Source organism: Syngnathus floridae, chromosome 1 (genome assembly GCF_059516105.1).
Source record: "Syngnathus floridae isolate MCC-2025c chromosome 1, RoL_Sflo_1.0, whole genome shotgun sequence".
In the NCBI taxonomy this organism is placed as follows: domain Eukaryota; kingdom Metazoa; phylum Chordata; class Actinopteri; order Syngnathiformes; family Syngnathidae; genus Syngnathus; species Syngnathus floridae.
The window spans coordinates 8311846-8337694 of record NC_142413.1 but is presented as its reverse complement, the minus strand read 5'-3'; the positions used below and the strand labels follow the sequence as shown (position 1 = coordinate 8337694).

The 25849-nt window shown below is 41.6% G+C and overlaps 5 protein-coding genes and 1 long non-coding RNA gene across 10 annotated transcripts; 3 read left to right on the top strand and 3 right to left on the bottom strand.

The window, feature by feature from the left end:
* The first annotated feature begins 698 nt into the window (after positions 1-698).
* LOC148403888 (uncharacterized) lies at positions 699-7538 on the top strand. 2 transcript variants are annotated; one of them, XR_015858018.1, is made up of 6 exons: positions 699-818; positions 902-1246; positions 1330-1671; positions 1770-1895; positions 7199-7325; positions 7434-7538. XR_015858018.1 is itself a non-coding variant. In XM_088373736.1 (6 exons), the coding sequence occupies exons 1-6, from the start codon at positions 773-775 to the stop codon at positions 2325-2327; spliced, it is 1035 nt and encodes a 344-aa protein (XP_088229862.1). In that variant the 5' UTR covers positions 699-772; the 3' UTR covers positions 2328-5082. The 2 variants fall into 2 exon arrangements, 1 of the variants encoding a protein (XP_088229862.1); XM_088373736.1 differs by lacking the exons at positions 7199-7325; positions 7434-7538 and adding exons at positions 2077-2120; positions 2196-5082.
* On the bottom strand, positions 3603-5463 carry LOC148403889 (uncharacterized). Its single transcript, XM_088373785.1, has 4 exons — positions 5361-5463; positions 4944-5279; positions 4272-4607; positions 3603-3720 (listed from the first exon to the last, which is right to left on the bottom strand). The coding sequence occupies exons 1-4, from the start codon at positions 5446-5448 to the stop codon at positions 3638-3640; spliced, it is 843 nt and encodes a 280-aa protein (XP_088229911.1). The 5' UTR covers positions 5449-5463; the 3' UTR covers positions 3603-3637.
* On the bottom strand, positions 6195-8340 carry LOC148403887 (uncharacterized). 2 transcript variants are annotated; one of them, XM_088373713.1, is made up of 6 exons: positions 8200-8340; positions 7793-8116; positions 7396-7719; positions 7191-7316; positions 6495-6538; positions 6195-6425 (listed from the first exon to the last, which is right to left on the bottom strand). In XM_088373713.1, the coding sequence occupies exons 1-6, from the start codon at positions 8285-8287 to the stop codon at positions 6303-6305; spliced, it is 1029 nt and encodes a 342-aa protein (XP_088229839.1). In that variant the 5' UTR covers positions 8288-8340; the 3' UTR covers positions 6195-6302. The 2 variants fall into 2 exon arrangements, with proteins under 2 accessions (XP_088229839.1, XP_088229830.1); XM_088373704.1 differs by having other exon boundaries at positions 6195-6538.
* A 2326-nt stretch (positions 8341-10666) lies between these two features.
* Positions 10667-20129, bottom strand: gpc2 (glypican 2). Its single transcript, XM_088391007.1, has 11 exons — positions 19700-20129; positions 17727-17885; positions 16877-17011; positions 15576-15751; positions 15417-15497; positions 15027-15192; positions 14632-14762; positions 12712-12858; positions 11942-12078; positions 11594-11766; positions 10667-11406 (listed from the first exon to the last, which is right to left on the bottom strand). The coding sequence occupies exons 1-11, from the start codon at positions 19893-19895 to the stop codon at positions 11135-11137; spliced, it is 1773 nt and encodes a 590-aa protein (XP_088247133.1). The 5' UTR covers positions 19896-20129; the 3' UTR covers positions 10667-11134.
* LOC148403886 (uncharacterized) lies at positions 13767-17343 on the top strand. 2 transcript variants are annotated; one of them, XR_015861519.1, is made up of 4 exons: positions 13767-14772; positions 15055-15203; positions 15270-15333; positions 16896-17343. It is a non-coding gene; the product is annotated as an uncharacterized LOC148403886 (long non-coding RNA). The 2 variants fall into 2 exon arrangements; XR_015861522.1 differs by having other exon boundaries at positions 15038-15203.
* Positions 20130-20341: 212 nt separating the features above from the next.
* Positions 20342-25837, top strand: LOC148403884 (seipin-like). 2 transcript variants are annotated; one of them, XM_088381360.1, is made up of 11 exons: positions 20342-20400; positions 21535-21621; positions 22336-22429; positions 22994-23243; positions 23390-23468; positions 23950-24093; positions 24195-24230; positions 24616-24750; positions 24878-24975; positions 25189-25309; positions 25390-25837. In XM_088381360.1, the coding sequence occupies exons 4-11, from the start codon at positions 22999-23001 to the stop codon at positions 25447-25449; spliced, it is 918 nt and encodes a 305-aa protein (XP_088237486.1). In that variant the 5' UTR covers positions 20342-20400; positions 21535-21621; positions 22336-22429; positions 22994-22998; the 3' UTR covers positions 25450-25837. The 2 variants fall into 2 exon arrangements, with proteins under 2 accessions (XP_088237486.1, XP_088237492.1); XM_088381366.1 differs by lacking the exon at positions 21535-21621 and having other exon boundaries at positions 20384-20400.
* The last annotated feature ends 12 nt before the right edge of the window (positions 25838-25849 follow it).

The following is a 25849-nucleotide window of genomic DNA, read 5'->3' as shown; positions in this document are numbered from 1 at the left end:
TTATGATCTCAAACGAACACCGAATGCTGATGAGCAACATCAGGAAAATAAACATATTAAGTTTGCCAACAAGCACTCCCGCGACCCTCGTAATGATAAGCGACCCAGGAGATGAATAAATAAATTAAAAACAAACAATGTTCTCCAACAGTTGTAATGTTTGCCAATGTTTTTTTCATTTCGCATAGAAATTTTGAACACGTGACAAGAAAAAATGTCTGCAACCATTTGCAAGTGTTTGCAACCTTTTAGGACCCATTGATTACCCACCTAGCATAGGAATAGAAGTGCTATTTGTTGCCCAAATTGCTCCACTTTTCTTCATTAAAATCATTTCCAAAGGCATGAAAATCATCCTACAATTTGAATGCTGACTTTCATCTTACCTTTGGGATTTTGTCAAAACACTCCCAGCTAAGGTTTAATGTACAATACAGGAGCCGTGTGACCACACTCTAGTGTGTCATTCAAAGAAAGTGTAAAGAACATATCAATCTTGTTTAGGAATCATCCAGCACAAACGCTTCGTGTTTATTGGTTAAGTAATGAGCATGTGGGTGTCATTCAATCAGATGCTTAACTGTCAGAAAATAATGCAAACTTACAGGAACGTTTTGGTGGACGCATTTCCGTCGGGTTGGGTCGACGCCTGAAACGACCAATGAGATGTCTTTGAAATTGTCCCCTCCCCTTTGGTGTGAATCAATTCAAGTCAATAAACATTTGATGCTGTGTGCAGGGACTGCCACTCACTTGCTGAAACGACGACAAAATGCAGACGGCGCTTCATCTGCTGATTCTGCTGATCCCATACGGAGGCAAGTCCAAGCTCAAGGACAATGGGGATAGTCATGTTCATCGCTCTTGTTAACATCTTTGTTTTTGGTTTACTTTTGTTCAGGATGCACAAGTGGTCCTACCTTCACGACAGAGATGACAGCGGTTGGACAAAATGCCTCTCTGGAATGTCTCAGAGATGACACCACTGTGCGGGATGTTCTTTTTTGGATTCGACTTGTTTCTGGAACTTTTCCTGAATTTTTAGGTCACAACGCACCCGGTGGTTTCACAAGACAGGAGTCGTCAAAGAGTGGACGTCGTATCACAGTCAAGCAAGAGCCAGGAAAGTTTGTTCTGCAAATTGGTCAGGTGCAAAAAAGTGACACAGCGCTCTACTACTGTTTCCGCTGGACACCGTGGATCCATGATGTGATATTTTTGAAAGGAATATTTCTGCAGGTCAAAGGTAATTTTGACAAATTGACAATATGTCATTGGGCTTTGACAAATTTCCAGACACTATACTTAAAGGTGAATTCTGTTTTTCAGATTTTCCAGAAGCAAAAACCTCTGTCTTTGCTGTCACTCATGACTTGCTGTCTGATGAGATCCATCCGGGACCATCTGTGACCTCGCGCTGCTCGTTCGTCTCTCGCTCTGGGAGTAAAACGTGCGCAGATGGGCACAACGTTTATTGGCTCAAAGCTGGACCAGAAGATTCGAATCCCAACTTCATTTACGCTCATGACGAATGTGAGAAAGTTGCAAAGGGCTCCATGCAGGAATGCGTTCACACTTTCCCAAACAATGTCAGCGCTGGAACGTACTCTTGTGCTGTGGCCACATGTGGGCACATTTTTATGGCAAAAGCAACAAAAGTCATCATTAAAGGTATGTCATCTTAATTAGTGCCAAGTGTGAAGTTTCAAAACTGAAAATTGCTTGAATTGTAATTTTTGCTGGGGTTTTTTGTATTCCTCATGATCCAGATAGCAGCAAAAGTGATATACCAAGGTCTGTCATCTTTGTCTTGGGTTCTGCTGTGGCCTTAAGCTGGATCATATCAGCAACCCTCATATGCAAGATCATGACAAAAGGCTGTTCTTACTGCAAAGGTAAGAGAATGTGCACATGTAATGTAAAGTTTTTTGCCACCATTTTTAGATCTAGACGTGTACACACACATTTAAGTCTGCATAGTATATTCCAAGTTATGTCATGGGACCCAAAAAACTCTGGTTTGTGAGTCCTGTTTAAGAACCACTACTTGAAGGACTTTCTCTTTTCGATGTTCAGCTTGTCGGCAAACTCGTGAAGAAACATGCAGTGGAGCGCAGCAGGTCAGTCGAAAGTTTCTCCACATGTTTGCTCCCTTTCCACCTTCTTCTTCTGACACGCCTGACTTGTTTTCTCAGAGAACCGAGGACACTTTGGTTTATTCCGCGCCGACCATCGTTGCCAGGAAAAGTGGCAAAGCCAGGCAAACGAAAGCGAGAAAAAATGAGGATTTTAGCACGTATACCGACGTCTGTCTTCGCGAAGCTTAATAAGACGGAAATGATACAATGCTGGAAAACGTTCGCATACCAGACCCTTTATTTTTTTTATCTTATTTTTTTCACAGTCAGGAAAGAACCATTTTTGGTGTGTTTATGAACAAACGTAACAACCATGTGATTGCTCTCAATTAGAAAATACGTTTTAAGGCAAGGCAGCCTTATTTTGTAGCGCATTTCATGCACAAGGTAACTCAATGCGCTCCGCGACCCTAAAAATACTTTTAAAGATAATCACCCCCGAAAAAATAATTGAAGGCATTTACAAGCCAAGACACAAAAAACACAAACAAAATAATTTAAGACATTTAAAAGCAAAGAGTTGAAAATATTTGCTAAAATTCAGTCAATGAGATCAGTTGGATCTAATGATAAGTAAACAATATAGTTTACAATTCCTCAGATCATAAATGCAGCAATCATGATGAATAGTTTTGAACAAGTTACTATATTAAGAAAAAAATCTGAATTTTTGTCAATCAATGACTGCTGATAATGACCAGGTTTCATCACGAGCAGCAGTGAAGATAAAAGTCTCAATGAAAGCTTCAACATGTGCTTTATGTGAAAATTATGACAACTTTTTTTTTTCAACATGTTTTGTCGCTTATCATTGCAAACAATACAATTTTTAATCTTGAAATAAATGAACGGTAAATAGTTCTGTTCTGATTTTAACAATGATGCTGTAGTGCTTGAAGGAATCATTTGGACAGGAAGTCGAAATCTCATGAGGTCACGCTTTCTTTTTTTTATTCATTTACAAGCGTCATCCACGACGAGCCTTCAACTTTCCATTTAGCATCTGTGGCAGGAAGTTCGAAGTGTGTGTGCGCGTGCGTTTCTGTTTGGTTTTTTTATGCTTTCCTGTGTTAATGTGTTTGTATTGGTTCTCTTCAGCTTAAGATATTACTTTTTTGTCCCAGTCCTAGCTTCCTACCCCAAAAATGCTTGTCATATGAACTGAAAACAACATTTTTGCGGGGGTCACAAAGGACCACACACTTCCAAAACAGATATGACAAACATTTTAAATATGTACAAATTACATCGCTGGGTGCAAAATAACGTTGTCTGTTAATTCATTTTTCATAATGCGTTTCTCTGCTCGATTTGAAGCAAACAACAAAAATATATTGAATGTGGGGTCAAACTGGATCTGCGTTCTTCTGCTGAGATTTGAGCAGAGATTTGTTACATTCATGAAAATGCACAGAAAAAAAAACAAATGTGAGCTGAATGAAGACAGTACATGTTTTGTTCCAAAGGTCAACATTTAATTCACAATAAATGCATGGAAACTAGATCGTGACAACAGCGACCACAATCACGGAAGAGGCAAGCAGAGTCCCGAGCACGATGCCGAATGGTTTCAGATCTTGTTCTGAAATAGACAATCACACAAAACCACATGAGATGAGCCACAACTGCCTCTGAGTGAGCCAACATTTTAATTTCATGTAAACTAAAACAAATAAATTAATAATTTATTATATATATTTTGAAGATTTCACCCGAAAGCTGAATAACCTAAAATTTGAGTGAGTAACTCTTTTTAGGTCACTTCAAAGATGCTTGGGTTCTGTACTTGCTGACATTTTGTTTTGAGTGAACATGTATGAGAAGAAGTTAATTTAAGACCCAAAGATGGTGTTGCAGAGGCAGACCGCAACAGGAAGTAGCAAGGCCCAACCTGTTCTGTGAAACAAAAGAGAGGAACTTGTCCATCATACCAGTGTCTACTCGGACGCCTATTTAGGTTGAGGAAGTGGGCAGGTGATTAAGAAGATAAAATTATTACTTTATTATCAAATCTCAGCTGCACACTATTTTTAGGTCTGGAACAAACTCTACTTTTGGGAGAACCACTTGTTGCCTAGATGTTCTTGATGAGTCGGTGTCATTGCATGCTAATTTCTAACTTAAAATACATACGTATCTCCACATGAGTTCCTTGGCCAAACAGGATCTGCCCACATGTTGCCACCGCGCAGTGGTATGTCCCACTATCGGACGAGTTCTGGATGAGTTTGAACAGATGGTAGACACAGCTCCCTTGTGCCTTTTCATCATCTGCCTCGGTGTAAATGATGTGCGAGGAGGAGTCTTGTGATCCGGATTTGAACCAGTACACGCTGCATTCACCCGGACACAGACTGTTGTTCTCCTTGCTCTCTGAGAGAATGGAACACTGGAGCGTCACCGACTGGCCCGCCTCGACAGACATGGCTTGCGGAATTTGCTTCACGTTGAAGGACTTGTGCATAGGACCTGCAACGTATGGGAAGTAGAAATTGTCCCAGTGTCACCCTTTGATGGGGAAGATGAAGCTCTTTTCATACTGCACTCAGTCGGTTTATATTTTTGGCTTTTGGCTGACCTTAAACAAACCCTGACCCAAAAATAAATCAACCTTTGCTCCCGACCTTCACATGAACTCCCAAACCTTCAATGAGACACGTGCTCAAGTGCAGTGTGAAAAGAGTGACCGAAGAAAAAGAGAAGATTGTTTTCCAAAATGCTCCGACTCAGTCAATTGACGTGTGACGCCATCGGGGGTCATACTTTTTCACCACCGGGAAATATGCGCAACATCAAATTCTTTACCTTTCACAAGCAAATGTGTACTGCCAATGAAGCGCATGCTGTACGAGGTCCCAGCTTGGCAAGTGTACGTGGCTTCGTCCTCTTTGTTGACATTGGCGATGTTTAAAAAGTAAACGTCGCCCGTGTGCCAACTTGTGAATCTGCCGTTCTGAAAGTGACTTCGAAGGATTAGTTCTCCAAAGTAGCCCTCCACGATGGTTTCGATCACGTAACCGACTTTTATCTTGTACCAGTAAAATATGTCTCCCGTATTCTCGGTGCGTGAGCATGCGAAAGTCACGTTAAGACCAACTTCCACGCTGACCAAAGACACGGGCTCCAGCGCTTGAATCAGAGCTGGGAAAGTAAAATGGAAACAATTACTCTTCAAATCTGATCTTGAGATGACATAAGTAAGGTTACCAATGCTGCACTCACATGGCGCGCTGAGAAGCACAAGTGCAGTTAGTCCGGCGGTCATTGTGACAGCGAGGCCGACCCGAGTGTTGTCGATCCACTCAGTCATGAAGACATCTGCAGGTTGCAAACTTTCGTGACACTGAAATGCAGAAAATTGGCTTCCGCTGCATTTTTTTCTACTAGTGACCCATTTTCACGGAGCGTCTCATAACACCATCGGTGGCCCTGAAAAAAGAAGAAAAAATGTGATGATTCCAGAGATTTTTATTGTTCAGACTCTTTATATTATGTGATGAATGGTCACAACGTCAACACCTTAAAAGTTGAATGGGCTCGCTAAATTCACTTCACAATTTATTGTTAAGTTACGGACTTCTTTTTTTTTTTTTACCAACACGGTGGTTGTTGATTGTCTTTTCATTCCTTTTAAAAGAAAATATCTTTAACAGGCTTTAAATTGACCTCTATGACTATGAAGATAGAATTTCCATCTATCCCAGACACACACCTTTCAGGCACCCTAACCAAAAATCACACAACACACACACACACACACCTACTTGTTTACTCACTTTCAAACAGTTGAGGCCTCCTGCCACAGTTGCCGCATGAAAAGTCAAAGCCTTCTTGTGGTTGACAAATCTTCAAGCCGAAGCAAGGCACAAAACTACGGCTTCACTTTGCCTTCACCCCGAGTGACAGAAGCATTGTGAAATGATAACAACACTACATATGCATTTCAGGGCATATTTATTGGATGCAGTGGCGAGCGCCACATAAACATCACCCCGTACATGTTGGAAAAAATAAACAATGAATAATTCTCAGTGATGGGACACTAAAGCCTGTAAATACACATCTTTTGATCATCTTTATTCATTTGAATATTTTAAAACAATGGTGGTAGTTTTTCTTTCTTGAGTAACTTTTGCAAATTTATTCAACAGCGTGATCATTTGGTTACTCATGGACACCGGAATATACACAAAATTCCTCTGGGGTTCTCGCATTTGTCTGGCTCGTTTTACCGCTTTTCCTGGCGATGATTTTCGGCACGGAATAAACCAAGGAGTCCTCGTCTCTCTGAGAAAACAAGACGCATGTGCCATGAAAAGAAGATGAAAACCTGCTGAATTCTTTTTTTCTACTTACTTGCTTCACATGACTGGACGTTTCTTCATGGGTTTGCGAACAAGCTAAACGATCGGGGAGAAAAATGCATCAAAGCAATCATTAGCCGTAGCTTGGAGGTCCCTAGAAAATAATGCAATAAATTCTGCTGTAATATTTTCTTCTCGCGTATGGTCACAGACACACCCACAAAACAATTGGTCTGCTGTGCCTTGTGCCTTTGGGACAATTCAAAACTCAAAAATAAAATAAATAAATAATAAAATAAAATAAAGTTTTTACTTGAACAAGAGAAATTATTATTACAGGATTAGAGGCCTGTTGTTTTTAGAACAAAAGGCACATTTTTGTTAATAAAGTCCTATTTTTCTAGGAAATATTAAATATCTAGACTAAAATATGTATTAAAACTGTGCCAAACTTAAATTTTTAAAGTTCACTTGTTAAAGTATGACTTACTTGATACGTTGGTAGCCTTTTGGGTTTTTTTTTTAACTCTGCTATATTCTCATAACATTATCTCATTTTTCTTTGATTGAATTTGTTATAGTAACATTATGACTTGTTTTATGAAAAATTGCCAACTTTTTAATTCCTGTAGCATTTAAGGATACACCTGGTTTATTTGCTATTAAAAATTTGGGGAAGGATTTCTATTTGCTAAGAAGTAAAAACTTTGAGAAGCCCTCAAAATTAATAATGCTGAGAATCTCTTACCTCTGCAGCCAAAGCATTTTTGTGTCTTTTTGATGAGGATGGCTAAAAAGATGACGCTTAAGACCAAAGCAGCACCCAAGACGAAGACAACATACAGATATGTATCACAGCCGCTGGCATTTTGAGCTGGACGATGTAAGGAAAAAATAATCATCATTTACACATAAAAGCACACAATTGATACTACTGAAAATGAAATATTTACCTTTATTTGTTGCCTTTCTTATAAAAATCTCTCCACAGGTGGCCACAGCACAAAAGTCCGTTCGGGCATCAGAAGAGCTGACGTTTTTCGAAACAGCGTAAACGCATTTCTGTATCGAGTCGTTTCTGGCCTTTTCACACTGCTCATGAGCATAAACGAAGCTGGCAAGTACGCCGTTAGTTCCAGAACTGAACCAATAAACTTTGTGTCCATCAGTACAACTTTCATTGCCACGGACGGGATGCAGGACGGAGCACTGTGAGCTGTCGAACGGTCCTGGTCGGCTCTCATCAGACCTCAAGTTTTGAATGTCAGTCTCATTATCTATGAAAAGAAATGTAAGAATGGCACCATTAGAGTTTTCTTCTAAAACCATCTTACAAAGTACTTACTTTACCTCTGACCTGAAGAAATGTTCCACTCAAAAACTGCACTTGGTAATCCGCTGTCAAGCAGTAGTATATTGCAATATCACTTTTCTGCACTTCACTAATTTGCAGAACAAACTTTCCAGCCTCTTTTTTGGCTGTGAGACGATCCCCACGTTTTGACGGCTCATTTATAGATGTAGATGGCAATCCAAATAAAAATTCAGGAAAAGTTCCAGAAACAAGTCTGATCCAAACAACATTGAACATTTCCACTTTAACGGTACAATTCAGCGAGACATTCTGTCCAACTGCAAACGTCTTTGTTGTAAAGTCCGGATCACCAACACATCCTGAGTAGAAAAAAAAGTAGAGATGTTAAAAAGAGTGATGTATACTGTACACGCGACTCCATTGTCCTTGAGCTTGGACTTGCCTCCATATGGGATCAGTAGAATCAGCAGTTGAAGCGCCGTCCACATTTTGACACTCAGCAAGTGAACAGCACTCCATCGAGACGGCATCAAACATTTCTTTTTTTACTGAAATCGATTCACACCAAAGGGGAGGAGGCTATTTCACAGACATCTTCATTAGTGGTTTTATGTGTCAGCTCAACCCACTCGGTCCACTAAAAATTTCCAGTATGCTTTATGTTCTTAAATTGAATTGTCTTTGTGAACTTTATAGAATTACAAATAGTATGCTGGTCACTTCGACAACAAATCATAAACCGTTTGTGTTGAATTGGATCTTTTTTTTTTTGATTACATGTTCATTCTGCTCACATTCCCCTCTAAAAGTATCGGAAGAATCTAATCCCCTTCCTCATGGGTGGGATTTTCTTTCTTGTGGTTGACACACGTAGGTGGAAATCGGTGTTTGCGCCATTGTGGGAGTGAACACAGCCGATGGGAACGGCGTAAGGTCGACATGGCTGAAACATTTACAGACGCGCTGGAATCCATGCGGGACATCGACGTGAACACAAAATGTTTTTTATAAGGAAATCCAAAAAGTTGTCTGCTAACGAATGATGTCAAGTTGGCTGCCGCGAAGATGGCCTTTTGGAGGCCGTTTTCAATCATGTGTCCGTGTTTGATAACGATTAGATTTGATTTTTTTCCTCTTGATGAATGCTTTTATGGTTTCAGAGTCTTAAGTCTTCGTCTGTGAAGATTAGAGTTGGAAGTCTGTAGTTCTCGAAAAACAAGTGTGAACTTCACATAAAAAGGAAGAGCCATGATGCAAGGGGGGGTGAGAAGTGTGAAGTCGTGTCTGTATGACTGTTCATGACGGCACACGTACTTCCTGACTGGCCATAGGTGCAAAAATGTCAGAGCGGGGTCAGGCCGCATTTGATGATCCCATACCATACCATTTCCTGTAAATCTTTCATTGAACTTTGGCGGCGTTTAGTGGTTGAAATGAGTCATGCTCTATGGAGTCAGTATCACAATGATGAGGCTGTTGCAAATGTAAAGACAATTAGAATAGGCCTCTTTGGCACTTGTGATTAGCTAGGTAGCTTGAACTCTGCCGTTGTATCGCTGTAACCTTTCTCTTACTTTATTGGCTTTCCCTTCTTTGCGTATACGTAGGAGTTGCTCTCACTTAAGACTATAAGATCACACATTATCACACAGGCTAGGCAGAGTCGCTCCCTTGTGTTTTTGAAGTGATGACTTAAACATCCAATCTTTCAACTAACTATAAATGGGTTTGAACCAAATAAATGCCTACCTAGGCTCTTTCACTTGGTTTGTAGCTGGCAGCTCCGCATACTGTCTAGAATCTTGTTGCTTTGGGTGCACGGGGAGAACCACCACACAGGGAGGGCCGGAGGTGGAATCGAACCCGCACCCTGTGAGGCGGACGTGCTAACCAGTGCTCCACCGAGCCACCCTTGATTAATAACATATTAACTGAAATATTTATCTGTCGATTTGGGCACTTTCAGTCCTACCTTCCGGACACATTCAAATGTGACCCCTGATCTCTGACTCCTCAGCCCTGGCTACTTAAATTGACATCATTTGAATGAAGGTGCAGATTTGTTAAAGTTAATAAGATGAGATAAGGAAAGCTTAAGACAGACGTACAAGACCGTTCTTAAAACGGGACTGCAAAGAAAGTTTGAACTTCACTTTGAAGTGTTTGTCATTATGAGTAATTGGGAACATATAAAAACATTTCATGTAGCACATGCCTGGAAATGTTTCAGAGTAACAATTTGATGAACTTGAACTTTTGTCACCAAGATCTTTTTTCTTTTTTTCAATCTTTCATTGCCTGGATGCTACTTTTAAATTAAAGTGTTTAATTGAATTCTTTGACTTTTTGCAAGTGATGATTTAAACGTCTATTTTTTTCAACTGACTATGTAAATGGGTTTGAACCAGAATAAAGGTGTTGCCTCTTTCACTTGGTTTGTATCTGTCAGCTCCGCATACATGCGTGCATATATATGTGTGTGTGCTGCGAGACTGGTCGACTCCATGTTTTTTTTTTTTTTTATGTTTTTATTTGTCCCCTTCAAAACGCAGCTTTTTCAACAAATTGCATTGCCATACTCTTGGAGGGGATTTTGGACAGTACTTTGTAAATAGAGGACACATTGTGTTTATAATCAGCCGTTTGCTTCACTGTGTGATTCTATTCAGATACGTTTACTCGACATCGCTGGTGGCCTTCACAGACCGAAGAGACAGAGAGAACATGCTTGGTAGGCCGATTGAGCACTCTAAATTGCTCGTAGGTGTGAGTGTGGATTGTTGTTTGTCTCTGTGTGCCCTGCGATTGGCTGCCAACCAGTTCAGGATGTTCCCCGCCTACTGCCCGATGACGGCTGGGATGGGCTCCAACATGCCCGCGACCCCGGTGTGGAAAAGAGGTACAGATAATGGGTGGCTAAAACCACTTGACCCTTGCCTTTAATAGAAACAAACAAATAACTTAAAAAGCATCAATATTTTTCATTAACTTATTGTCATTTTAAGCAACAAAAGGCATTTCTGTACATTGTGAGAAAAGCCATGTTTTGTTTTATAATAAACAGGTTTTCACTTTTTGAGTTTTTGAACAACTCAAATAAATAAGCCTTTCTGACAATATTCAAATTTTTAACAAAAAATAAACTGCATTAACTCAAGCATTTTATGTCAAAATGTAGTACACAAATATTAATATTGGGACCATTTTACCAATTGGCACATATTGATTTACAGTCATGTAAAAACAGAGAGACGTGTGCAGTTTCTTTTAAAAAGAATCATGATGAGCCAGTTTGTGCAAGTAATTGTTGTGCTGATGTCACCAAATGAAAAAATTGGGCGGCCGGCCATCACGACACACACAATGGCAAAGAGCAGCTATCTCCACCATGGAGCCATTATGAGCAAACAAGGTAGCAACAACAAAGGAATTGGGGAGGAAGTGAGCTGACTTGCTGCAGAGAGGACTCTGCCGTGGTTCCGGTTGCCCTTGGGCCCGTTTCTCTCACGGACCCGAGGAGGCTTGGCGGGGTTGGAGGCGGGGTTACGCGGGGGCTTGCTGTAAGGAGGCGAGTGTGGTCCGTACCCAGGCCAGTCATCGTTGTAGCGCTCGCTGGCATCGCCTCCTCCCGAACCGCTGCCCTCCTCACCTGCAAGCAACACACACCAATGACCATATTTACACTGTCAGCTAAGTGTTAATAAACAAAACTGTATTTCCTCAAAGGATGCGTTTATTTATCCAGAAAAAAAGCAGGTACCGCTTACAATCGCAAAATATATATTCATTTTTAGATATGACAATCAAAGAAAAAAAAAAAATCAAGTGTTACTGACTGTCCATAAAGTCTGTGTCCTGTCCACTTTGTGCATGTCTCAGTTTGTTGGTGGCCACCCTCAGCTCCATGATCAGCTGTCTAGTCTTGATGTCAGGCCGCCCGATGTCCACCTCCACTTCAGGGTTGTTGATCTGATTCGCAAGCCCGTCGCCCATCACCTCCGGCAGATATCTGAATGTGTTGATGCACACAGAAAGCATCATGCGACAACCTCCATCCTTCACTGTTATGTTTAGTGTTCTCTTGATGTTGAGAACTGTGTACACCAAACAACCCTTTTATAAATTATGGCCAATAATTGGTTTCATTGAATCGTGGCAAAATCTCCCAGAAACATGTGGCTAACCTCCCCCTGGTCTGTCCGTTCCAGCAGCGGTCCTCATTAGTGACGTCGGCGGCCATCTTTTCATCGTTGCAGATGGTGTGTGGGAGGGACACCCAGAAGCTCCCCATGGGTCGCAGGCGCTCTTTCAGCTCCGGAACCTGTATGGAGGCAGCTGGTGAGTCATCACTTGTCTATCTTGAAAGTGTTCTTGTGTCTAGCTGGCTATGTGGGGGCCAGGGGGGTGCATATGCAGGCAGAGGTACATGGCGTCACTTCCACACATGAATCACCGTTTTGTGCATTTGAAGTAAGAACACAGGATGCAATATTACCAACGTATGGCGGCAGATATTTATTATGTGTAGGACCTACATTTTCTTAGTCATTAAGCCACAACCCACTTCAACAGAAGTCAATTGAAATGTAATTAAACCCTATCTTAAAACCCTAACCCAAGTTTGAAACCCTAACCCTAATTTTAAACCCCAGTTCGAAACTCTAACACTAGTTTGAAACTCTAGTTTGAAACCCTAACCCAAGTTTTAAACCCTAGTTTGAAACCCTAAGCCTAGTTTGAAACCCTAGTTTGAAACCCTAACTCTAGTTTAAACCCCTGACCCTAGTTTTAAACCTTAATTTGTAATCCTAACCCTAGTTTAAAAGAGGGTGTTGAATGTTAAGTCAATCTGACTTTTAAATGTTAAATCTGCTTGACGCACTGCCTTTAATTACTATTCAAGGCATGATTCTCAAAACGGACGTACTAGTAGCTAAGGCTTCATCGTTCTTACCAGTCGGTCCAGGTTGGTGCCTGCAGCTGTGGTAGGTTTTTCCTCAGGGCTGTAGGTGCGGAAAGGCCTCCTATTGCCCCCCGACTCTTTGGGTGAGCGCTTGGAGCGTGCTGGAGCAGGTCTGGGGTTTCCACAACCTTGGAACACCTACACAAAGAACATTGAATTACACCAGTGACAGGATAACGTTAGGAATTTGTCTTGGTATTCCATGCTAAACCTCAATGCATCAAGTCAGACCATAAAAAAATACGTATATATTTCAAATGACAAAAGGCTCAAAAGGCAAATGAAGTATATCGAACTCCTGCATAATTTTTAAATTTGTCCGTTCACTCCCTGAACGTATCTAACGCTATTCACATTTTTTTTTTTTTGGTTTGTTTGTTTGTGTTTTGCTTGAACCAAAGCAATAAAATTATTATTTTAGTGTCATCTTGTGGCAATTAGGTCCAAGAAACTACAGTATGTTGCATTGACTTGTGGAGCTTCATTTTGACAAAAGTAGTGCTTTGTTGCACATCTGCTAAATGTTTATAAATTCAGGTAACAATAGCTTAAATTAATCGCAAAATAAATGTCTTACAGCTATCTCACTTGAAATGTATCACATCAACAAACATCCTTGACACCAATTACTACTTTCCTATTCGATCCCTTGTCATTTTTGTAACACTAGATCAGGGGTGTCAAACTCTTTTTTTTCGCGGGCCGCATTGTAGTCATAGTTTCTTTCGGAGGGACATTATGACTGTCACCCCAAATAAATGTTTGAGCACCTCATATTATATACAGTATAAGCTACAAAACAAACTGACAAATAACTCGTTTTGAAATCAGACGAGTAAAAACTGGTCAAATATTTGAAAAAATATATATTTCTATAAGTGAAGACAATTTGCAATTCTACAAATGACACACAAATTTGATGCACAATTTGTCTTTGCGGGCCACATAAAATGATGAGCCGGGCCGTATCTGGCCCCCGGGCCTTGAGTTTGACACCTGTGCATTAGATCATTATCGTCATGTCAACGCAATGCCTGAACGCAGCGTTCAAAGGTTTTCTTGTTCAACAACTCCTAGTCTTGCAAAATCGTGATCTTGTTCTCTGACTTTATGCGCTTTATTCATGTGGCATGTTGCGCAGAGCCTCCAATACAATCTCAAGACCGGGGGAGTCAAGGTTTGAACGAGCGATATAATAAATCCTTGGCCGACATTACATCGCTCTCACTCTTTCTTGCTGCCACAAAGGAGAGAGAAAAAAAGCCAAGCTGTGCAGCAAAGAACTCGCAGTTCCTTGAAGCGCTGCCACATATTGAATGGAGACGTGGGTGCCTCAGGTGGATATGCTCCCAGAAGGCTCTCCACGTGTCAGTCACGTGGTGCCACACCACTGCTCTGCGTGGGAATGGTGTGTTGTGGACTCAGGAAGTACAGCAGAGAATAATTTTTGCTATTGAAAACTAGTAGACCAGGCGACCAGCAGCTAAGCCTAAAAGAATTCAGGCTAAAACTGTTTTGCAATTGCCTACAGAGTTGATAAGATGGCATCAAAGCACTACTTGTGTCTCAATGAAACCTCTCCACTCACTCCAACATGTCCTTGACACCAAAATGGCAAAGGATGGCGTCAAAGCAACACTGTTAATACTGATAAGATGTGAAGTTAACCAGATTGGAATAAGATCTATGAATTACAAATGAACCCCTGTGGACAATTTTCTTCAATTAACATGAGATTCGAAACCTTTACCTCAGAAAACAGAAGTGCTCAAAACTTGTGCACCATGCTTGAAATGGTTCATTCATTCATTCATTCATCTGAATTAAAACATCAAAATTAAGAACAGCAATTTTCCCCGGGGAGAATATAAATACAGGATATAGTAATGGCTTATAAGGAGTCAACCTTGCCTTGGTGGAGATGCTGACGCTGTTTTCTTGCATGTACATGATGGCTTCGGACACTTTGACGGAGATGGATTCTACAGCTAGCTCCATGTTGAACGGCCCCTCCAGTTTCTCCGCCACTTGGTAGAGGGCATCTGATGGCAGGTACGTACTAAGTTTACACCAGAAGGTGAGTGGATGTAAAAATAGAATGTAGTAAAAAATAATAATAATAAAATGAGCAGCATGGAACATTACATAAATGTATTCTGCCCGATTGTTGATTATTCACTTTGCTAATCATATCTTTGAAAATAAAATGAACTATTATCCCAAAACAAAAGGATAATTAATGCGCCTAAGAGGGTATTTGAAACTAAATGCATAATTTCATCTCTTCTCCCTCGCTTATCACCCACCAATAAAATAGTCCCACTCGGTGTCCAGGTCGGCCTGATTGGCTAGGCAGCCTTTCATCACGTTCAGGCAGAAGGCGCGGCACGGACGCAGGGAGGGGATACCTCGACAGAGTGGACAGTACCACTGACGCATCAGGCCGCGCACGCACTGTGAATCTGGAGTCATCTAGAAGCCATGTAAGGAAAGCCACTGTGATGACACACACTATGACGCTGTAAAAGGCTAATTCTAGCATTAAATAGATTTGGACCCAGAAACTCTCAGCTATGAACCAGACTGGCTAACCACGAGGCCAATGCTTTTTTGGTAAGTTCAAACTGGAGTCGCCAAGGTTCCACTGTTGAATGAAAATAAATACTTTTTACATTTTTGTTATATCAGTATTTTACCTTTGTGGCTTTGGTGACGATATCCCGACCAATAGCCAAGCCCTGTGATAGCGCCCTCGAAGCAATGAAAGCTCTCGATACCTAGATTGGGGAAAGAATTGTTTAAGAAAAAAAGAAGTATTGACTTTTGATTTTATTTTTTGAAATGGGATAGCCCACCTGTACGCGCAGTTTGCGAGGAACGTCTCCAAACGGCTGAAGCTGTTCGGCATGCTTACTGACACATTCCAGGTAGTCATCGCTGAACTGATACTGAGGGTTGACCAGAGTGAAGACCCGCTCAACTAATCTGGACCAGAAGTCCGATAAAACCTCTGACAGACTCACACTGGCTCCTGTGAGCAAAGGGAAAATGGAGGGACTAAAGAAGTCTCATGTAAATTGTGTTTGAGGTCCATGTACAGTACAGTATGGGCCATGGTACCTTGACTAAAGTTTAAATCATTCCTTGATCATTTAGACCAGTAAGTCGATTGGCAGATTGAAAGATGAGATATCGAAAGCAAGTGAGTAGAGATTAATCTTTTGGCAAATAGATGTGAGACTTTGTTTTGTTGTTTTTGCGGACACACATGGCTTGGCGCGGTTTAAAGCAGGCAGTCAGCACCGTTGTGGGTGTGAACCCAACCGACTTGATTTGCTGCAAATGGAAGAGCCTCTTGCTTCTTTTATAATCAGTGTGCGAGAGACGTATAGTCCTTGACATGGTGCAAGGAGAAACTTGATTTGATGGAGTCCAAAGTTTTAAGGGATTACAAGCAGACCTACATGTTTGGATGATGCAAAGTTGGCCAGCGCAGTCACAGATATAAGAAGTGGGAGTTTGACCTTCCAGCCGAATCCCACGTACGGTCCTTCGTCTTAACATTCAAGTTTTTATAATCAAGCACAGCCTTAATGTCGATGCAAATTTAGCTGACTCGTCAAATAGTCGACTGGTCAATTCAACTCCTCGCAACTGAGTTGTGGCCCTCCAGCGGCTCCTTGTGCTGTTACTATATGTTGCGTGTTTGACTGATCGAAATGGCATTGACGACTGGCTGTCCTTACCCACATGTGATGGCATTACAGTAGCTTAATTGCTACAAATTTCCATTTCAATCAAGTAGTCTCGTGTATAAAGCTAGCTGGTAACTTTGATTTTGGCTCACTTGAAGAAAATAGATGATCAAAGGCCGCTTGTTGAGTCAAAGTACCACTGTATTAATATGTAGGTGGAAAATACATAGGTAGGTTGGCTGACACACAGAAAGGCGGTTAAATGGATGGAAAGAAGACAGATGGATTGACAGACTGGCAGAAAGATAATCATGATGCTGTACACCAGCAATTCCAGGATAATATTCGCATACATAGTGATAGTGCGATTTGGCCATCTGGTACCACCTTGCATCTAAATATACATATACAGAAGTGTGTCCCAATTCGCGTTGATACAGACCAAGTGTGCGTGAGCTGACCTGAATAATATCTGCGCAGCTCCACAAACAACTCCTGGAAGACGTGCAAGTTCTGCGTGAAGAGGCGTCCGTAGGTCTTGGTGAACATCTGGTTCATGGATTTCTCGGACAGGTCTATCAGCTCCCTGAAGAACTCTGCGAGGAGAAAGACGCAAGTGTGATACCCCTGAAACCTGTGGCCAAGACCTCGCCAGCTCACGCTTACGTCACACTGTTAGCAAATACGAAGAAGAGAGCATGGCGTCTATAAAAATAGCCTTTAAGGCTCATATGTGCAGTCTCCCACTCCTGATTCATCACTTACGTAATATCAAAGAACGAGGAGGGGAGAAAAGAGGTGATAGCAGGTAGGCGGTGAAAACATCAAATGAGCTCGGTGCTGCGTCTGGCTAGACTCGGACAGGCGGAAATTTTTACTACAGCTCGGTTCTGTTAAACAAAGAGCCGCTCAAGCCCTCGAGGCCCCTCTACCCCCCCAAAAAGCTTAAGCCTTCATTCTAACAGGATGTTTTGGACAAGGCACCCAATTGTTGAATAAAAAAGTATCCTAATCAATTAACCAGGGGTGTGGGTTTTGTTTAGAATAGGTTTTCCTCACACAACTGTTTATAAAACGTTCAAAAAAGGCAGAAGTGACAAATTCTGGAAAGTAAAAACCCTACCACAGTTCGGCTTCTAAGCAAACTCTAGGGAGATAACTAATTTTGCTACCAGTTGATCAGATTCTGGACCTGGATTTGCCACAACAGCCTAAACGTTGATAAACCTGCTCAAACTTTACTTTTTATACCACAGAAAACATAACCAAGATGGCAGTCATGGCCACAAACATAAGAGCCATTTCTTTCACCGTCAAACCGTCGCTGTCTCTGGGTGAAGGTGGTCAACAGAAACTGGCTATGGTTCTCCACAGATTTCAGGAAGTCCCGCTCGCTCTGAAGAGCCAGCGTTTCCTCCATCTGACTTGAGCAGCAGGTGTAGTCCTGAGGACAGAGTCTCAGGTGCTCACCTGTGCACATAAGAAGAAACAGTCCATCGTTTTAGGCTTAGTGATTCCCAACCGGGGCGCTATGGCACATTTGTGGGTATGCCACTGGACATTGTCCAATTTTACTTAATTGGTCCCAAACCATTCCGTTTCCTTTCATCACATTTAATTTTTTTAATATATCTTTGTTCCTCCATTTATTCCAGTTGCGTATAGTGACAGGTAAAACTTCCACTGGTTGCCCAAAGTTATGAAAAACCTACATATCCGCCTTTTCTGACTTTTTTATTTTGTGGCGTGTGGAGAGAATTTTTTCTAATGTCAAATATATGTCTCGGTTCTATAATGGTTGGCAAATGATGTTGGATCAGACGTGTGGAATCCTACAGTATTTGTCCATGCCACCAAGAATCAAGTAGTACATCCTCAGAGGAAGAGTAAAACATTTCAATCACAAATGCTCATACAATCATTTAAAATTTTCAAAAGAAGGGTGAGCTGGAGCTAAGCCCAGCAAACTCAAGGTCACCTACCAATAGAAGGGAAAATATGTAGAGTTACTTAGATGACTAAATGCCAAAACGCTACAATATTGGAAATGATGGGTTAACATCCTTATTCATTCCTGTTCAAACAAGGTCTGCTTGCAGTCAAACGCTCCAATGCACTCGTCAGTCTCTTGTTACCACAGCAGAGTGTTATTAAAGATAACGAAAGATTGTGATATGAAATTGTACTTTGACCCCATGAATTATTCAGCGCCAATCTGTCTCTCTTGTCAGCTCACTTTGGGTCTTTGATATGTCCGAGGTAATGATATGCAAATGACAAGCGAGGGAGGAAAAGAGCTTCGGTTCTTTTGTTTCGATCAATGGTACACCTGACACAAATAGTACACAAATGGCTTCCACGTCCTCACTGGTGTACCACTCTGTCTCTTTTGTTCCACTCTCACTTGTAGTCCGCTCTCATCCCTGCATTTCCATTTCTAGGCAGCCTCTCGCCGTCGCTCACTCTCCAGGCCATCTGCTCCCCCATGGCCCACGGGACCGCCAGCCGAGGCTCAGGCAAAGAACACACGCACTCACCCCAACGGCTCACACACAAATATATCTCAAATCAATCAATACAGGCATCAGTCTGTTCAACAAAGCCCAAATGTGTAAAACAGGGGTGGGAACCTTTCGGGTTATTGTAAAGTCCAATGGGATCCATTAATTACTATATGGCTGTATATTTCAGCTTTTCATCACAGTTACTCATTTTTTATTTGCTCTCACAGGCCTTAAGTAAGTGGTACGTGCTGGCGACCCACAATTACATCATTTTTTGTTAAATTCACATGCAAGGTTCAGTCTCGCATAAGTGGGCAGTCTCGCTATACTTTCACACCACCAGACAGGTACACTTATTTGTGCCGCCCAAAAATTCCAACTCGTTTCCCAATTTTCTCTCAGAAACTTGACACATGGTCCCATTGAGAAGATATGATGGTTGCCAGTGCCCATGGGGTACATGCAAGGATTTACCACTACAGGCGAAGACTAATTAGGGGCGAGGTTCTTTGTTGTTCTGGTTTTGGTAATTTGCTCATCCCGCCTAATCAACCTATTTAAACAGTACAGGGGGGTAATTAGGTTCAAAACCAGCCCACATTGTTTTTAACCAGGGAGGAAAAGAGGATGATTTTGCCACGTTGTTCACATTGGAGAATATACTTTGTTTGACAGATGGGTTTAGGTTACAATAATTGTCCCGGATTTTGGTTGTTGGGCGAAAATGTACATGTTTGTGTTTAATTCTTACAAATAAACATTCGGCACGAAGAGTCTTACCAGAGATTTGAGTCACCGGTGCGGTACCGGTGCTGTATCCTTTCTCCGCGTACACCTGCCGGGTGTCGGCGCAGCTCCTCCCCGCAGCAACCAAGGAGCTCCGGGACCCCGACAGGACGGCTACCGCGCAGAGCACACCCAGGAGCGGGTACTTTCGTATAGCCAGCCAGGTCCCCATCCTCGCCACAAAAGGCATCCGTATGGAGATTGATTTGAAAACTAGAGTTATAAAGAATGATCGGAATTAAACTAGGTACCGTAAAAGTGTTCTAAGATGGTAAGTCGTCTAAAAAAGTTAGTTTTCCCAAGGTCATGCAATGGATAAGCCCAGGCTGTAATTCTATACAATTTGTCTCCATCAACTGTGACCAGTAAACTTGGTGGACATCAATGAGGAGAAAAGAGGTAGATGCAACCCTCAGCATCACCATTGTAAAGCACATAGTCATTTAAACCGGAAAAACAATATTTGATTGTAAAAATAAAAAATATAAAAGGTGGATTTGCGTCGTGGTTGTCGGTAACCCGCGTGGCAATGAAATTATTTTGACAGCAAAGACCGGAAACTGTGCTTTTCACGCTTGACGACTTGACCCTTGGGTAAACTGGAAGCAGACGAAGAACAATGGACCTTGCCGGGGAGCCCCCACCGTGGGACCGCTACGGAGGGAGTAGATGGGCGGGGAGCCTCCTCTTCCAAGGTGGGGCGCAGATTTGAGAATTCAGGGTCCTTATGTTAAACAGAACTGCTGTAGAGCTAAAAATGCCTCTTTTTCTAGCCAATCAGCCTCCTTGCTGTTTACTTGTAGTCTTCATCTCACTGAGTTAGTTGTGAGCCACCCAAACGAGCTCAAGTGGCATTAAAATGGATGGATGAGGTACTTTCCAGATTGAGAACTAAAATAATTTAAGGTTCCATTAAAAAGTATCACAGAGGATTTTTTTTGCAACAGTGAGTGAATATCCTTTAATTTTCTGTACAATAGGTCAAAGTTGCAACGTGCAGTTGTAAATGTTGAATGACTAGCCTCGTCCTGCCCAGCACATCTACCCCGAATTCAACTGATGGTATCAATTCACTTGAGCCCTCCTATTGAGTTGCCCTTATGTCGCTCTTTGATGCCAAGCCACCCAAGAGGCCGAGGCTTAAAGCCGCACAGAGCGACATCCAGCCTGGCTTGTGGCACCATCCCCTCCCCACCAGACGCTTCTCAGCAGGAGCACCCCCCATACCTCCCAGCCCCTAAGGGACCCCTCAGCAATGCACCCGAGCCTCACTCAAGATAGTGAGTAAGGGTGACTGGGGCATCAGTGCAAACGATATCTACAAAGCTATCAGCTCTGCAAAGAACAACCTGGCAGTGAGCAAACTGTCAGTGAAAGGTTATATAGGCAATGTAATGGGAGGGTAAAATCGTGATGAAGACATGAATGGAAGCGGCTACTGAAGGAGGTGGTTTCTAATGCGAGGGATTATCATGTTGTCAGAGGCTGATGGATGTGAGCCTCCGGAATCACCTCAGATATGCAAAGAGGAAGGAAGGAGGGCTTTGCACTAGGTCATATTGTCATTGACAGCAAATCTATCTTGACCAGCGTGAGATGCTTCAGCTCTATGACATAACGACGATGCCCCTTTTTTAATTAGCTCTCCAACGCTAATTGCGGCCATTGTTTTCACCTAGGAGTAAGCCTTGTAAAAAGAACTGGTTTCACAAGGCGCTCCATTCAGCTGTTTTCATCGCTGCTTTTCTACTTTTCAATGCACTGCTTTCTCACATCTCTTTTGTAGTATCTGCTCCCTCCCAGTGCTGTCTTCTCTTCTTTTCTCTCAGTCAAAAATCACAGAAGATATCCCACAATGCCTGTAGGCTGTCGGCGCAACATCTCCACACTCCCCTCAGAGGGTCCTGCAAGTAAAGGCAAGCTTTATCAAATAGAATTATTGCTTTGTGTTCGCTTGGATGCAGAAGGCACTGTGAATTAAAATGAAACTTTACATCTTTTTGGCTATAAATGTCTCACTGAAGCACAACAAATCCCTGCTTGACTTTATGAGTTAAGAGTCAGATGTATAAGCGCCTGAACATGATTGTGTAAAATGTCTTTAGTTACTACTTAGTCGAAACGAACTCAATATGCTAGAAGATTTTGAAAGTGTTGATAATCAAAACGTTTATGTATAATTTAAGCAATGTGTATTGTAATTGTGTAAATCTATTGTCGTTATTTTAAATATATTTCAAGGGGGCCCACTGCCCCCTGTCCCCACCTCTAGCGACGCCTGTGCTTCTGTATTCAGTACTTTAGTGGTATTGTACAGTAAAAGTTATTGAGTGGTGAAGTAGCTCCCTCTCTCTGTGACTGATCAAAACATTTTAAGTATGTAAGAGAGCTGATTTCTTGAATTAATGTGTCATATTGTATACATCCTGAATTTTGCATATTTAGTGATTGCCGCTTCAATTGTGTGAGTCCACATACTGCGTACATTCTAATGTGTAAATCAAAAGATGTGCCAGATAAAAATGATAACAGTGTGTTTGTGACTCTGTCTTGCCTTCTTAGTAGAACTGTGTTCTAGTTGGCAGGCGTACCTCTGTGGGCTGGACTAAACCTTTTTCTTGGAATTGTAGGAGCTCGGAATTGGAAAGCTGTTCACATTGATTCATCTTAACGGTAGACCAAGACTTGATTCACCTCATGTTCATGGAGCATCCAAATACAAAGGTAAGTGACATTGCTTTACATATTGAGCTGTGTTGGTGCCACACCTTTTATACCATCAAGTCACGCAGAATAAACAGCAACTGCAGATACGCCGTCTTGCTTGAGGGATCTAACCGGCGGCCTCACAGTTGTGAGACCGAACCCCTACCACTTGTGCCAATCTGCACAGTGATTTAAAATGGAAAGTATGTCTGCTTTGCTCTAGTTAGAAATGTTCTAAGTGTTGCTGTTTGATTTGTATTCCTTCATTTGTTTAGTAGGGCGTTTCTTAACAACATAAGCTTGCTTGAAAATTAAAACGCATAAAATAAAAGTCAGTGAATGCCTATTTGCTGACTTTTACCTCCAAATAAAACATTCTAACTTTTGATCCATCTGCAATCATCTGATGTTAAAGTGCTCTGCTTGTGACCTAAAATTAGACTCGCTGATTTCACACCTCTCAGGCCAATGAATGAATGTTTGTTTGGTCCTCAGAAGTCATTGCATCTTTATCAGCACAGCAAACTGTTTAATCCCCATTCTGATGAAGCTGAGTGCTTTTTTCTTCTTCTTCTTTTTTAGATTTAATGGATCGAGCAAATCACATGCAGTCTGAAGAGGAAACATTCGTTCTTTTTGATGCTTTGCTAACGACATTGAACGATGCCGCTGTCAGGGCGATGTTCCGTGTCCGTCAGAGGGTTGTGCAGAGCGTCGTCTTGCTCTCCGTGCTGGTGCTGCTTCTCTGGCTCTCCGCCTTTTTGTATGGGAGCTTCTACTACTCCTACATGCCTTTGGTGGCTTATTCCACACCGGTGCACTATTACTACAGGTGAGTGTGTGCTGTTCAAGGGCATCAGGAAATGGCACATTTGGCCGCATTAATAAGTCAGTATCAACGACACCCTTTGTCCACACCTTTCAAATCTCATTTCTCCATAAAACTATGGTCCAATTTTTTTTTCTTTGCTTTTGCAGGACAGACTGTGACTCTCCAAAGTCTTTTAGGTGCTCGTATCCCGTGGCCAACGTCTCCCTGATGAGAAACAACATGCCTGTATGTGCAATTACTGTGTGCATGTTTTTTGGTTCAAGTGTTTTAACTCCCTATTGAGAAATAAGACCGTAGAATTAAAATGTAAATTTTAACTTGTTTTAAGGCTTAATTTAGTTTAAATCAGTTGACACCTGTACTGTATATCATAAACATTCAGGACATAGAGTGAAATATGTAGTAATTTTTTTTCAAAAACTATATCTTGACTATATCTTAATATCTTAATGAAAACCAATAGAATAAACAGGATCTTAAAAAAATATAAAATATTTGGATATAGCAATAATTAGAAACTAGCCTGCTGAAAGGTATTTTCATGAAAATAGAAAGGCTCAAATTAATGAAATTTTCTATGATATTCAAATTTATTGAAATGCATCTGTATTCTATATTAAACATAAAATACAAACTGGAGTATGAAGCTGCCATTTATAAAAAGAAAAACACATCGGCTATTTTAAAGATTATTCGCTATGTTCAGGTGTTGACATTCGGCCAGGCCTATCAAATGACTCTCCAACTGGACATGCCTGATTCCGAGACCAACCAGGAGCTCGGGATGTTCATGATCAGGACAACCTGCTTCTCTCGTGACGGAGGGCAAGTGGCGACGTCCGCTCGTTCCGTAAGTGGCCCAAGGAGTTCTCCATGAAGCTCCGGACTGTTAATCAACATGTTTGTGCTGACCTTTCCGGATTCACTGCCGCGTTTCCGTGTGTTTCTCAGGCAAGGCAACTCCCGTCCGCCTCCAGCTCTCGCTTTGTAAGTATAGCATCAATAACTTGCTCGAACAGAGCCATGTCAGTAATGGGACTCAAATATGATAGCTGTTTGTTTGTCTTCTAATGATTGTGTTGCATTATTGGAAAAAATTAGCAAGTGGGGCTATGAAAGCCACCAAATCACAGCACAACAGGAAAGTCCTCAATCCACTTCTACACGAGAGGCCACAAGATGGCGCCAAAGCAACCAGACAGTTCTTTAGTTGAAGTGTAAAAGCAGTTATGTTTGTGTGTAACATAGGGCAGGTTTCCCCTCACCTCACCCCATACCCAAAAATCACATCTCACAGCCAAGTCCAAAATGTCCATTGGGACTTTTCTGGAGTGAAATGTAACAATGGTGTGCTGTGACACTCTTGTATCAGAGTATGCTGCGGTACCAGTCTAACCTTCTGAGGACCATGTCAACACTGCTGTTCTTCCCGGTGTTGCTGGGTGGAGTTGTTGAGCAGAAGCAAGTATTAGCGGTGGAACTCTTCTCGGAATACACAGACGACCCAGTAAGTGCAACTGTGTGTGCGCAGTTCCTTCTATGTCATCAACCAATCTTTTTCAGCAAATTCAAATTTTAAGATCTAGTTTACATTGTTAACAAAACTCATTCTCTCTTTTCTTTCTCATGAATAGTACTCCCCCTCGTCCACAGCCGTCATCGAGATTCTATCCAGCAAGGTGCAGATCTATTCATCCCAGCTCTACATCCATGCTTATTTCACCGGTGTAAGGTGAGAGGGAAATTTTTTTTGCCATACGTTGTGAAAACGTGTGTTGGTATGACAACCCAATGCAAACAGATTTCGACCCACAACCTCAAAATGTGCCGATCACATTTACATGACATGTACTTTAAAATGATTTGTGTCATTTCCATCAATAAGATACTAAATGTAGTTGTTAAGGTAAATAAGTTGTACTACTAAAATGTGTTCATTGTTCAGGTACTTCCTGTTCAACTTCCCAGTCCTGTCAGCTGTTGTGGGGATGTTCAGTAATTTCCTCTTCCTTAGCGTTTTCTTGGTCTTCAGCTACATGAGGCTGCTGTTAGACAGACCAGACCAGGTGAGCGACATTCCTCATGCATGCTGATTCATTCATTCAAAGTTGATGCGTTGATTTTCATTTGCTTTTGTTTTTGGCAGGCCCAAATGAATGCAGCAGTCAGGTTGGGAAATGGTGACAACAACAATACACCTACTTGAGACGATTTTAGCTGTAAGGAGAGCGCTGGTCTGTCCTCACCGTGAAAAGACATCTAGTACGCATCAATTGAATGTAGTTATGTCTTTCTTCTCTGTCACCCTGTCACATTCAATAATCGTTTCCACTATATGACTGGAATTTACTTGGCCTGAACAAAGAAATTCTATTGTGCGAAATTAACAGTAGATATGTCTCAGTTACTTGCACCAGTCTTTTTTGCTTTCTATGAAGAAAGTTGATGTTAAATTGGGAATTTCTGGAGCTGAAGAAATATATCTTATCCACAAGACCGCTTAATGCAAGATTTTACTAAGTACGTTTTCACAACATGTGGTTGTACTTATGTGTGAATGCATTATATTTAAAAAATAAATGCAACTAAAACTGCTTACGCAAGTA

Excerpts from the sequence above, each read along its gene's own strand:
- LOC148403888 (XM_088373736.1), top strand. The coding sequence starts at position 773 with ATGCAGACGGCGCTTCATCTGCTGATTCTGCTGATCCCATACGGAG. Across the intron at positions 819-901 it reads TCTGCTGATCCCATACGGAG|GATGCACAAGTGGTCCTACC; the intron begins GCAAGTCCAAGC and ends ACTTTTGTTCAG. Across the intron at positions 1,672-1,769 it reads AACAAAAGTCATCATTAAAG|ATAGCAGCAAAAGTGATATA; the intron begins GTATGTCATCTT and ends CTCATGATCCAG.
- LOC148403889 (XM_088373785.1), bottom strand. The coding sequence starts at position 5,448 with ATGACTGAGTGGATCGACAACACTCGGGTCGGCCTCGCTGTCACAATG. Across the intron at positions 5,280-5,360 it reads TGTGCTTCTCAGCGCGCCAT|CTCTGATTCAAGCGCTGGAG; the intron begins GTGAGTGCAGCA and ends TTACTTTCCCAG. Across the intron at positions 4,608-4,943 it reads TACACATTTGCTTGTGAAAG|GTCCTATGCACAAGTCCTTC; the intron begins GTAAAGAATTTG and ends CATACGTTGCAG.
- LOC148403887 (XM_088373704.1), bottom strand. The coding sequence starts at position 8,287 with ATGCCGTCTCGATGGAGTGCTGTTCACTTGCTGAGTGTCAAAATGTGG. Across the intron at positions 7,720-7,792 it reads AACATTTCTTCAGGTCAGAG|ATAATGAGACTGACATTCAA; the intron begins GTAAAGTAAGTA and ends TTCTTTTCATAG. Across the intron at positions 7,317-7,395 it reads AAGAAAGGCAACAAATAAAG|CTCAAAATGCCAGCGGCTGT; the intron begins GTAAATATTTCA and ends TACATCGTCCAG.
- gpc2 (XM_088391007.1), bottom strand. The coding sequence starts at position 19,895 with ATGCCTTTTGTGGCGAGGATGGGGACCTGGCTGGCTATACGAAAGTAC. Across the intron at positions 17,012-17,726 it reads GAGACAGCGACGGTTTGACG|AGTTCTTCAGGGAGCTGATA; the intron begins GTGAAAGAAATG and ends TTCTCCTCGCAG. Across the intron at positions 14,763-15,026 it reads CGAGTGGGACTATTTTATTG|ATGCCCTCTACCAAGTGGCG; the intron begins GTGGGTGATAAG and ends ACCTGCCATCAG.
- LOC148403884 (XM_088381360.1), top strand. The coding sequence starts at position 22,999 with ATGGATCGAGCAAATCACATGCAGTCTGAAGAGGAAACATTCGTTCTT. Across the intron at positions 24,094-24,194 it reads TGGCGACGTCCGCTCGTTCC|GCAAGGCAACTCCCGTCCGC; the intron begins GTAAGTGGCCCA and ends TGTGTTTCTCAG. Across the intron at positions 24,231-24,615 it reads CCGCCTCCAGCTCTCGCTTT|AGTATGCTGCGGTACCAGTC; the intron begins GTAAGTATAGCA and ends CTCTTGTATCAG.